The sequence below is a fragment of the Colletotrichum siamense genome (assembly GCF_013390195.1).
Source record: "Colletotrichum siamense strain Cg363 chromosome Unknown KSG_Cg363_contig04, whole genome shotgun sequence".
Classification (NCBI taxonomy): Eukaryota; Fungi; Ascomycota; class Sordariomycetes; order Glomerellales; family Glomerellaceae; genus Colletotrichum; species Colletotrichum siamense.
The window spans coordinates 5406272-5418277 of NW_023501017.1; the positions used below are offsets into that span (position 1 = coordinate 5406272).

Genomic DNA, 12006 nt, shown 5'->3' on the forward strand with positions numbered 1-12006 from the left:
TTAGGATGTAATAACTAAATTATAATAGTTATACTATAATAATTAGATTATAATAATTAGATTATAATAATTAGATTATAATAATTAGATTATAATAATTAGATTATAATAATCTAATTAGTATATATACTAAGTCTAATATATATTTATTTTTACTATATATAGGCTTTCTTATTAGGGCTAGTAATCTATTCTTAGCTATAAAATAGGTCTTAGTAGGGATTATAATAAGTAGTTAAACTTCTATTTATTTAAGCCTCTCTTTTAAGACTTTTAGGCTACTTTACTCCTCTCACTACTTATTATTAGTTTTCTAGATAGTAAGATTAAATATAAGAGACTATCTTACCTTCTACTACTAAGTAAGTTAATAGTTTATCTAACTATTCTATAAAGATATTATTACTTATATTTAAGAAATATATAATATAATACTTAGCTAGTCTAATATCTCTTAGTATTTAGGTATTTTATTAGTAGAGTCTTATTAGATTAGTAATCCTATATAGTAGTATATTATTAAAGTAGCTCCTACTATTAAAGTAATAGAGATTAATATATATATCTATAATCTTTATTAAGTAATCTAAAATTACTCTCTAGCTACTATATATAATATAGATAAGATTAGTCTTTTCTAGAGGAAGATCTTATTTTCTCTTCTTATTTCTCCTATTATACCTAAAAACTAGAAAGATAACGCCTAAATCTTATTAAAGCTTACTACTAATACTATAAGTAATAACTCTTTCTAAGTCTAAGTTATTAGTAAAAGTATAATACTTTATACTTTATATAGCTTTAATTTCTCTATATTTAACTTAGTATAGAGGAATAATAAGGAAGCTTAGTTTATAACTATAGTTATAATAAACTAACTTAAAGCTTTTTATACTTATATTTAGGTTATAAAACTTAGTAAGCTAATCCTTCTCTTTATAGATAACTTCCCTATATATATTACTATAGTTAAACTTATACTACTACTATTTACCTTCTAGATTAAGTTTCTTTTACTTAATATAATATTAATCTTCTAACTTATAGATTAAGGTATTATTAATAGCTTTAAGAGTTACTATAAATATAATTACTTAGCTTAAATTACTACTATCCTTAAGAGGAATATTTATACTAATCTTATTAAAGAAATAGATCTCTAAATTACTTTTTATTAGGTAATAGACTATTTCTTTTACCTTTTTAGACTAAAGATAATCAGAATATCCTAAGTAAAATTAATACTTATAAATAGAGAACTATTACTTTAGAGCGCTTAGTTAAGTAATCTTAATAATCTAATATAGCTATTCGCTTATATAGTATTACTAATAAAACTTAATAAAATATTAAGTAAGTTTCTATATTTAGAAAGTAAAAACTTCCTACTTAAAGAGCTTAAAGCTATAAAAAAAGAACTTAAAGTTATAAGGATTAGATATTATAAGTCTATTATGCTTAATATACTTAATAAATACCTTAAGAAGTTAAGTATATATATAGATAGTAAATAGGTTACTTTAGCTATTATATATCTTAAGGAAGTAGTTTATAATATTATTAACTTCTTAAACTTTATAAAAGAGAAGGATTATATTTTATAAGAAGATATAAATACCCTTAGAAAGCTTAAGTTAAGGTTACTTTAATATTAAAAAGAGGAAGGTAATTTAAGTATAATTACTAAGTATAAAGAAACTATAATAGATATATAGATATAGAAAGAAGTAAGCTTTTTAGGCCTCTGGCTGTTCACTGTGATTTTTACCTGCTTAGAGCGACAGACCTCCTAACTCTGTGCCTCCTAATAATACACACAGCCTTTGGTCATATGATCCTCTCCTAACCTCAGCCGCACTTATATATGCACATAACTTCACTATCTTTAACTTCACTTTAGTAATAATATAGTTTGTGATTACTTAATTACTTAATTACTGACTACTGAACTGTCGACCTATCCTCTCTCTCACGCATCACCTATACTGCTGTTAAACACTATCCCTATCACTGCTTTACCGTCTGCTATTAGCTGTGCTGTCGTCAGCAACGCTCTCTCTGTTAGTTGGCGTAAGGCGCACTCACTAATGTTCAAGCCCTACTGGGTCTAGGCCTAGGCTGCCTCTGCCTTAGTATTGCGGAGGGCTTGCGCGAAGAAGGGCTACTCCTTAGGATAGCTAGAAATGTATGTAGCCTCTACGTAGAGGCGTCTAGGGCTATTGTTTATCGCCTTAATTACAGTATAGAGAGGGTCCCCTTTAGGGGTATTTATGAGGGCTCTAGCTATAGCTATCCTGATAATATGCTACTAATTAGCGAAAGAGTGCTTACTGAATTTAAGGGCTTTATTTATTATATAGATATTATTCTATATAGTGATACCCTCAGCTGTTCCCTTGTAGAAGGGTATGCTTCGCAGGGGATTAGCGTTCTTATATATCTCTTGTAGTGCAGATATAGTGAAGGATTTGTTGTAGGTTATGATAATAGGTTGTTAATATGGGTTTGAGGATGAGGAAGAGGAAGAGGAAGAGGGATAGGCATAAGGCCTTGCGCTAGAGTTTTTATGCTTCTGGCTGTGAGAACCTCTTCTGATAACCTCTTTGGTTGAGGAGTTATCTCTTATGTGGTAGTATTATAACCTCTTTAGTTAAGGAGTCATCTCTCTTGTAGCGGTGTTGCTAGGCTATAAGAGCCTTAGTAACCCCTTTAGCCCTAATATAATCGGCCCCGCTACGTGCAGCGCCGCCGGCCCCGCGCCGCGCGGCCGGCGCCGTTACTGTTCCGCCGGTCTATTCGGCCAGGGCGCGCGTTCAACTTTATGCGAGGGTTTGCCTGCTAGCAGGAACGTATGGGGTTTCTATACTGTTTTCCTTAATTAGTAGAGGGTACAGGTTAAGGTGCCTATATAGTGTTTCCAGAATTATGCCCGCGTATAGGGTGAATTTTGCCGTAGTCTTTTTGCGGGGGGGCTGCGTCATAACTACAAACTCAAGTAAGCTTTCTATAATAATTATATTATAATAATTATATTATAATAATCTCTTATAATCTTAAAACTACTTAGTATTAGGAATATATTAATTATTATATCTTTCTTTCTATAATATATTAAAAATTCTATTTTATACTTTTCTATAAATATTCCTTCTATTACTATTAAGTTTTATTTATTTACTTTATCTATCTAAGAGAAAAGAGAAACTAAATACTTAAAATATCACTTTATTATTAAATTAATTCTATACTTTAGGGTATTAATTTATAAATACTAATATCTAAAGCTAAAGAGGTATTAAGGCTAGCTTATACCTATAGAAGTATTAGATTATATTTAAAACCTCTATATTAGTAGTATAGATCTAACTAATATTATACTAAATTCTAGTAGGATTAAGAAGTTTAACTTAATTCTTCTTTATACTATTTTTAACCTTACTAAAAATATCTTAGATCTACTTCTATATTAGTATATAGAATAGGAATTACTAGCTATAAGTATAGTTTATAATAAGATAACTTTTTAAAACTTATATATACTTAGTCTTAAGATTCTATTAACTTAAAAATCTCTTATTAGGTTTTATATTCTTATATATTTTCTCCTAAGTATTTTACTATTTCTATTTCTATACTTAGTATACTTTTTATAAAACCTTTTTTTTCCTTCTATTAACTATTATAATACTAAACTTCTAAAGGATTAAAAAAAGGAATATTTCCTTAAATATAAAGAAGTCTTATGCTTATAGAAAAATCCTACTTAGCTTTATAATATTAGCTTCTTTAAAAATCTCCTATATTTTCTCTAAGAATTAATAGAAATATAATAGTTTTAGCTAAAGTAGGTTAAGTATTATAAGCTATATTACTTAGAATTATTAGTAACTAATAACTAAGGTTTACTATAAGACCTTAATAAGAATACTTAGAAGAAAGAATTATAAAATACTTATATACTAAATAACTTTAAGGATAACCTTTATTTTATTCTAAAGATACTTACTTAGTATATCCCTTCTATTTTATTTATTAATCTTAAAGTTAAGATTATTTATAAACTATACTAAGAGGTTTTATTTAAACTCTATTAGTTTATATAGAAGTATATCCTCTTAGCTTAATCTATAATTATCCTTAATAATATATTTAGGTTAACTATTATAGAAGTTAGTCTTTAGACTTTAGATGTTTATATAGTATAAAGTAAAAGAAGATTAATAAAGGTTTATTCTAAGTTAGGTTAATACTTTATATAGGTTATTAAAGGATATTTATATTTTATACTTTAACTTTAGAATAGATCTTCTTAGTATTTTAAGGTTAGCTTAAACTTTAATATTAAGTGAAAATATTAACTATAGTAGTATAATTAAGATAAGTAATATAAAGTGAGGGTTAAATTAAGCTAAATAATAGCTACTTTTTATTCTATATTCTTATAAGTATTTTTAAAATATTTTCTTCTAAGAGAATTTATATATCTTAATAAATTTAGACTTTTATTTATTAGATTATAGCTTCTTACTCTACTTTACTTAGAGAATCTTAATTTTAGTGTTCTTATATTATTATTTTCTTTATATATATTATCTTAGTGTTTAGATATTATTTTAATTAGTAAAACTTAGCTTCTATACTAGTTATATTATAAATTTACTTCTATACCTTTATTATATAGGGATTAATAAAATAATCTTTAGTAGCTTTTTTTTTCTTACTAGTTTTAGATCTAACTAGGTAACCTATAAGAAAGATTATTATAATAACCTTATAGATTATTATAATAATATTATAAGTATAAACTATAAATATATAGTAGTAATAATATTTCTTAGAGTATACTATATAATATAAATTAAAGATATTTTATAATAAGTACTTAGAGAGATATTTATTTTTATTTTAGATATATTTTATTTTAATTATAGTAGGAAGAAAGATTAATTATAAATATAAAATTAATTTTATATAATATAGATATATAGACTATATTAATATATTATATAATTTTTATAAGGTAGGTAGCTATTACTATAGTAATAAAAGTAGGTTAGTTATTCTTACTACTTATTAGATATATATATATAACCCCTCTTTTTAATATCTACTACTTTATATATTCCTCTTTCTTTTTCTTCTATAATATATTATAACTATAATCTTATTTAGTTTATTTTATAAATAGCTATATAAGTCTTACTATTTCTTTTATTTTCACTTATTTAGAATCTAATTTCTTCTAGATATCTTAAATCTATAATACCTTTACTTACTATATTATCTAGCATAAGTACTACTAAAAATACACCTAAGTAGACTGCTTATAAGTATAGCTATAAGACTGCTACTATAGCTGCTAAAAAGACTAATAAGAAGCTTACTTATAAAATCCCTGCTTATATTATAGGAAAGTGTATACTTACTTATTACTATAAGCTTAAATATAAGTTAGATTATTATAATTTATTTTAGTTATTATAATACTAATATCTTTTAAGTTACGCTTTATAGGAAATTTATTAATGCTAAGCCTCCTATAGTACTTTTATCCTTAAAGCGCTCTTTTAGTGCTTTATTAAAGAAATTATATATAATAAAGTTAGTATATTTAGTCTATCTTATTAGTAAGCTATAGCTATAGTAGCTCTTTAAGAAGCTACTAAGGTAACCTTAATAACTATATTTAAAAGTATATTTATCTATTTATTTTCTATTCTTTTACTAACTTATTTCTAATATCTCTATATATAGTAATTTATACTAAGAGAGTTACTATTAAACCTATAGATATTAACTTTATTAAGAAGATTTATATAATATCCTAAAGTATAAGATATTTATAGCTTAATAACACCTAAAAAAATATTAAATTCTATTCTTATTTTATTATTTTATTCTACTTATATTTATTTAGTTTATTATAATAAAATTAAATAGAAATAGAAAGATATTATATATACTTAATTCTACTTTATAATCTATAATACTTTAAAGCTAGATCTTATTATCCTATCTAAGTAAGTAAGTAAGATAATACTTTCTAAAAAAGGTAATAGAAAAGAATAAGATATTATAAAGAAGAGAAAGAAAACTATAATAAGAGAGGTTATAATAAAGCTAAAAAAGAAGAGAAGAACTAATTATAAAAACTTAATTTCTACTATTAGCTTTAATTATAAAAGTAATATAATTTTAAATAATACTCTTATATAGTTACTTTATATTAATAATTAGCTTAAAGATATTAAACTTAGTAATATCTTTATTAGAAATCCTTATATTTCTAATATTACTAAAGAAAATACTTAGTATAATAATATTTTTATAAGAAATACTAAAGCTATTAATAATCTAAAGTAAGATATTATAGTTACTAATAACTATAATAGAAACCTTAAGGCTTCTATTAGCTATAAAGAAAATCTCTTTAGTAGTAATATAATAAGTAATAATAGTAAAAAAGAAGCTACTAAATATAGCTATAATCTTAAGGATTTTAAGTATTTTAAAATCTTTAATAAGAAAAGTTCTAATACTAAGTTAGTAAATACTCTTAAAAAAGTAATAGAGGATACTATATATTAACTTAATATTAATAATTTAATATTTTATAATACTCTTTAAGAGTAGATAGATAACTATTTTTAAATTAATAAAAATAAAATTAAGACTAAGACTTAATTAATAATAGTAGGATAGGATAGTTATAGGACTATATAGTAAAGAATAGCTTAATTTAGATAGATTATCTTAAGAATTTAGTAATAAGAGTGTAATTATATTATATAAAGAGTACTTAAATATAGAAATAATTTTTATAAGATTATTATAATAATTATTATAATATAAACTTATTTATTTTAAGATAGGTAACTTATATTACTAATAAAATAAATTTTATATAATTAATAGAATAGTTAGTATAATACCTTACTATATCTATTAGAAAGTATATACTTTTAACTTATAAGTATAAATAGAATCTCTACCTATACCTATATTAATATCTACTTATATACCTAGTAAACCTATCTACCTATATTCTAGGTATACCTATAACCTAACCTATTTAGATAGGTACCTGTGGGTATCTATAGCATAGGTAATTTGAAGCCTAGTCTAGAGATGCCTGCTTTGTTGAAACTTTGTGCTTGGCAAAAAGCCAGCGCACTCTCTGCTTCAGCACCATATCCTCGGCCTTTCTTGCGAGTACTGGTGCCAGGTGCTCTTTGATATCATCAATAGTCTTTTTGCACTGCGCAACAGTATGGTTGATGGTATTTACGGCGTTGCTTGTGATTTGCTTGGTTTCCTCTAGGTGCTCTTTTAGTTGGCAGAGCGACCACGATATCGCTTCGGTCTCTGCCGCAATCGCCTGAATCTGTGCTCCCGCTGTCCCGAGATCTTCCGCAATGGTAGAAAGTGTCTGCGCAGCCTGAAAGCCTGATGCGATAATGCCGCCAATGGCGGCAACTAGACCGAGAACCTCGGCCATTCTCACCATAAAAGAAAAGGACCGTTGGTTAGGTCATGCCCGCTGAGAGTGCCTGCAGCATGTTTTATAAATGAGTGAACGCTTCAGTGGCAACCTAGTCCACAATCAACGCAAGGTCTAATGGCCGCTGGGTAACCGGATATGATTGCAAGATCCCAGAATATAATGTGCATATGCACAGCCAACACGACCTGCCACCCCCGCTTTCACGCATTCTCAGTTGTAGGCAAAATTGAAGGCCACGCCCAATGAGCTGAAAATGCCGAGCACCATCATAGTTATTGAGCGACCTAAGCCACAAGTAAGCACAGGATGGCTCAGATTACACAACATGTGCAGGGAAAGTCACATCATGGAAATTTACCAAACTGCGGCGGCTGATTCTCCGTACTCCTCTCGGCGATTTAGATAATACGCCTCGCCTTGACAGTCTGACGGTAGGACAGCCCACAACTGTAATGCCAAGTAATAGCACAGCCCAACGCAAGGCGCCATCCTTGTTTGCGAAAGAAGCCTCAACTCGGCATCCAAAGCCTTGGCTTTGGGCATTTAATGACAAGAAATGCATAAATTTGTTTACTTTTGCTTAATACTACATTCCATTAGGGTAGGTACTACAGCACCTTGGTTGAAGCAATCTACCAATCATACTCCTGTGAGATGTTTTGTCTTTCGTATTGTGTCGCAAAACAGGAACGCCAGGCACTCCATACTGAAACCTGAGATTTCAGCACGTACGCAATGAAAGGGCTTGTCGGCTTCTACGCTTTCCACATCTAGTGCAGCAATCAAGCTTCTCATAAATAACGTCAACCAAGGCCTTGGTTCATAGATGTGTGCCGAAGGACCCTGAATTTTTGAGTGATTTTTGGGAGCGAATTGAGGATATCTTTGTATAGGTAAATGATTTGCCGAATTACAATAGATGTTTGTCTGCATTTATGGCCATCTACAACTGTCCACCATCCCCGAGTATGCATGTTTACCTCCGTCTTGACTTGCGTATGGAAATAGTGGACCAGCAGTAACTACATGCAATATAACCATCTATATGCACTTAAAGAGGCGAAACGGCGTCACTGTGTGGCGGATCATAGCCACATCATAGGTGGGCAAGAGACACTAATAAGCGAGTGATGTCAGCGATCAGGTGTCAATGTGGCTAAAACCTTAACGATACCAAAGACTTCTAAAACAACGCGGACTCCTCTTCTGATATTCAGAGAGACAAAGTACTACGAGCTATCCTAATCAGACGAACTTCTAGAATTCCTAGACCCGTCCCAGCAATCCACATTCCAAGTTCAGAGCACCATCCCCCCTCTTGTCCAATGTCCTCCTCGCCACCGCCCGAAGAAAAAAAGCAAAGCCGCAAGGACCAGATCCTTGCACAAGCCACAGAGAAGCTCGAAAAGGCACAACGAGAAGCCGAAGCCGCCAACGAGGCCCGCCAACGCAGCGATGCCGTCGAAGACGCCGACGAGAAGAACAAGATACTAGCGGAGGCATCTGAGCACGACCACAAAGCCAAGGCGCTGTCGCGGGATGCGCAAAGACTGCAGAGCGGCATCTGGCAGGGTGGCTTGGGTGGCGCAGGTATCGGTGCCACAGTGGGCGTTGGGCTGGGTGCCGGTGTGGGAACCGTCGTGACTGGGGTCGTTGGCGGCGTCGCGGCCATTCCAACGACGGCAGTCGGGCTCTTGGTCGGCGTCGGCGCTGGTGCGATTCATGGGCCGTGGTACAAACTGGGAGGAGATAAGAAAGAAGAGGCTGAGAAGGGACAGCCACAGGCCGCCGGGGGAGACAAGGATCACGAGTAGAGCGAGCGGATCGCTCCGTCCGAGCATGAATATTCAATTTCCAGCGGGTATATTACAAGTTAAGGGAAATGCATCCATATCGACACGACCATTATGACGGAGGACCAAGGTGCACATCTGCAGAGGCACGGAAGATTGATGAAGCGTCATAGTTCATTTGGGTATTTGGTTTTGGTTTTTGTCTAGCATACACGATACCCAGACAGCCAGTAGAATAGCATTATTACTATATTGCCCAATTTCTTCCGTGTATTATTCTTCTGCAGAGATTGATCTCGATGGTGGTACGGGTTTGGCAGGCGGTCGAGAGACACACACACGTCACACTAACCACTGCGGGCCAAATAACAGTCTCTGCGTCATTCTCACCATTGGCACCGTCCCGCGTTCCCGAAGTCCAACGCCATCGACATCGGCTCCGCTGCGGATCCGACACTCGCCTGGGTTCCGATTTCCGATTAAGCGTATGCTGTCGACTTCTTCAGGAACTCCAGAGTGAACACGAAGTGGGCTTGACAGATGCTTATTTCTCTAGCCTTTCTCCTTAACATGCACCCCGGTAGAGGAGCGCTGAACTTGTGAAGCAATCTTTCTAGCAATCCTTCTTCAACATCGTTGGTTGATTTTTCCCAAGTCGCCAGTCAAAGAGCGGAGCTTGGCGCAAGGAGAAGACGAGAAGACAAGCGGTGAACTTCTCACCCACAGCTTCATCAACCTGATGATAGCCCTGAAACTGCACCACCTAACCTTTGCGTGAAATGAATCGCATCCTCACGATAAGCATATCATTACTGCCTTCGGGTCGATGATGCGAAGAGCGCGGAGCAGTCAATTACGCAGGATCGGTGGGTTCCGGAAGAGCTTTTAAACACTGGGTCGCTATCGATTGCTGAGCCTGTGACGGTGCGGTTGCGACACCGTCGGAAAGACTGTGATTTTGCTGGACGGAATCTTTCCTCTCACTCGGTCATCCCATCGGCTCTTCCCTGCTTCCATGGAGCCCGATAGTAGCGATGATTGCGGATGGGACCAAAGTTGTCTTTCTCAAACCCCCCCTCCGTGATAGGGGAGGGGGGAAAAGGGGATGGCTGCTTGGGTCCAAGTCTGACTAAGGCCCCTAGCGGCTCCTGAAAGAGCTGCGACAGGCATGTTGCCTATCAACGTGGGATGGGAGCACCGGACAGCTGGCTGACCCAGCTCTTATCAAAGGCTGTTATGATATTTCGGATGGGCGGCACTTAGCATCTGCACTTTGTTTTCTTTATTTTCACTCTAAATGCGAAGCGCCGGATCGTTCTTGGACAGGGCTGACATAATGCCTCCAACCAGGCGCCATGCTGGTTGCATCTCTGGCCGTCACGTCGCTTTCGCGCCACGCAGAATGCCCAATTGCAAGCCATCCAGGTGCAGAAAAGTCTCGGCTGTAACAGCCGAGAGATTCGCAAATGGCAACCTAAGCTGACTGGCACGTTCTGGATGATACCGAACTTTGCACAGATTGCCAAGCGCTGGCGATTGATGGCGGTGGGCAGTGGGCACGGCACAGCTGTGGAACTCCCTTTTTCTTTCTGGTGGGAATTTCGTCCCGTGTAAAGTGATCTGCGGCAGGGAACACACAGCCAGCGCTTTTTTTCACCATCGCAGAGAGGCCCCTGGTTGACCCATGTTTCAGGTGAAATGCCACCACGGGCGCGTCGATCAGGTACCATGACAGAGTTCAGCGCATCACTGCCGCGGTGCGATCTTCCTCTTCAGACGAAAGTTACACATATTGGATCTGGGGAAACATGTCTCTTGGCGTTGATTCTTCGCAAAGAAAGGTTGTCTTTATTGTTCAGATGAACGAAAACCAATATTGACAGGCCTCAAAGCCATATATCGATTTTTTCTTCACGCTTATCCACCGGCAACCGATGACTGGCGCCGGGGATTGACAAGCAAACTCGGCTTGTCGCCCGAAATTGACATTTGCAAACGCTCAAACGCGACAAGCCTTGACGGGCATGCAAGTAGAGAAATCCGCCCAGCGGCTAACTCGAAAGAGGTCGTTGGGTGGATGTACGGCAATCTATGAGCGACCGATTCGGGGCACCGAGGCCAGGCTCACGCAGCCGAGGAGCTGTGGTCTGCAGGGGAGTCCGCTACGCGAGCGTCTCTCCAGGCAACTTTAGATGAACAGGATGATATGGGAATCGGCGCATGAGCCAAGCTTGGCGACCACATCTCGACCGTGATGCCCCCAACGTGGGCGGCACCTCCAGGGGTCGATGTCGTCAACCGTACTTTAGTTGTGACCCGATCAGGGACCCATCCCCGGCGGCGAGGACCGTGTTTGGTGGAATTGGATCCTGCGTATGGGTCGCTCCAATGTTTCAAACGAACCTCGCCCTTTCGATTCTGGTCGTCCAAGTCAGCTTCTTTCGGGGCCCCTGGCTGCAGACAACATGAGCGAAGCGCCCCCTTTCGCGCCAACGACCCACGATGCCCAGAATTAGGAAGCCAAATGAGCAGGGAGCTGGGGCTGGAGAATTCTCGTCAGGTCCGTATGCATGGGATACCATGAGCGGTTGATAGTCAACGGCGGCCAGGGGTGAGTGAGTTGGCTCGAGATATAAGACAACCTCTTCTTCACCGTCCTGTCCGAGTCTCTTTTGCTTCTTCGTTCTCAACCATCCATCGCTGTGTCTT

The 12006-nt window shown here is 35.1% G+C and overlaps 1 protein-coding gene across 1 annotated transcript; it reads left to right on the forward strand.

Annotated features, from left to right (window-relative positions):
• Window positions 1-8829: 8829 nt before the first annotated feature.
• On the forward strand, window positions 8830-9318 carry CGCS363_v007365 (uncharacterized protein; the record flags this gene model as incomplete). Its single annotated transcript, XM_036639214.1, has 1 exon — window positions 8830-9318. One exon carries the CDS (start codon window positions 8830-8832, stop codon window positions 9316-9318), a length of 489 nt encoding a protein of 162 aa, XP_036496537.1.
• Between the last annotated feature and the right edge of the window lie 2688 nt (window positions 9319-12006).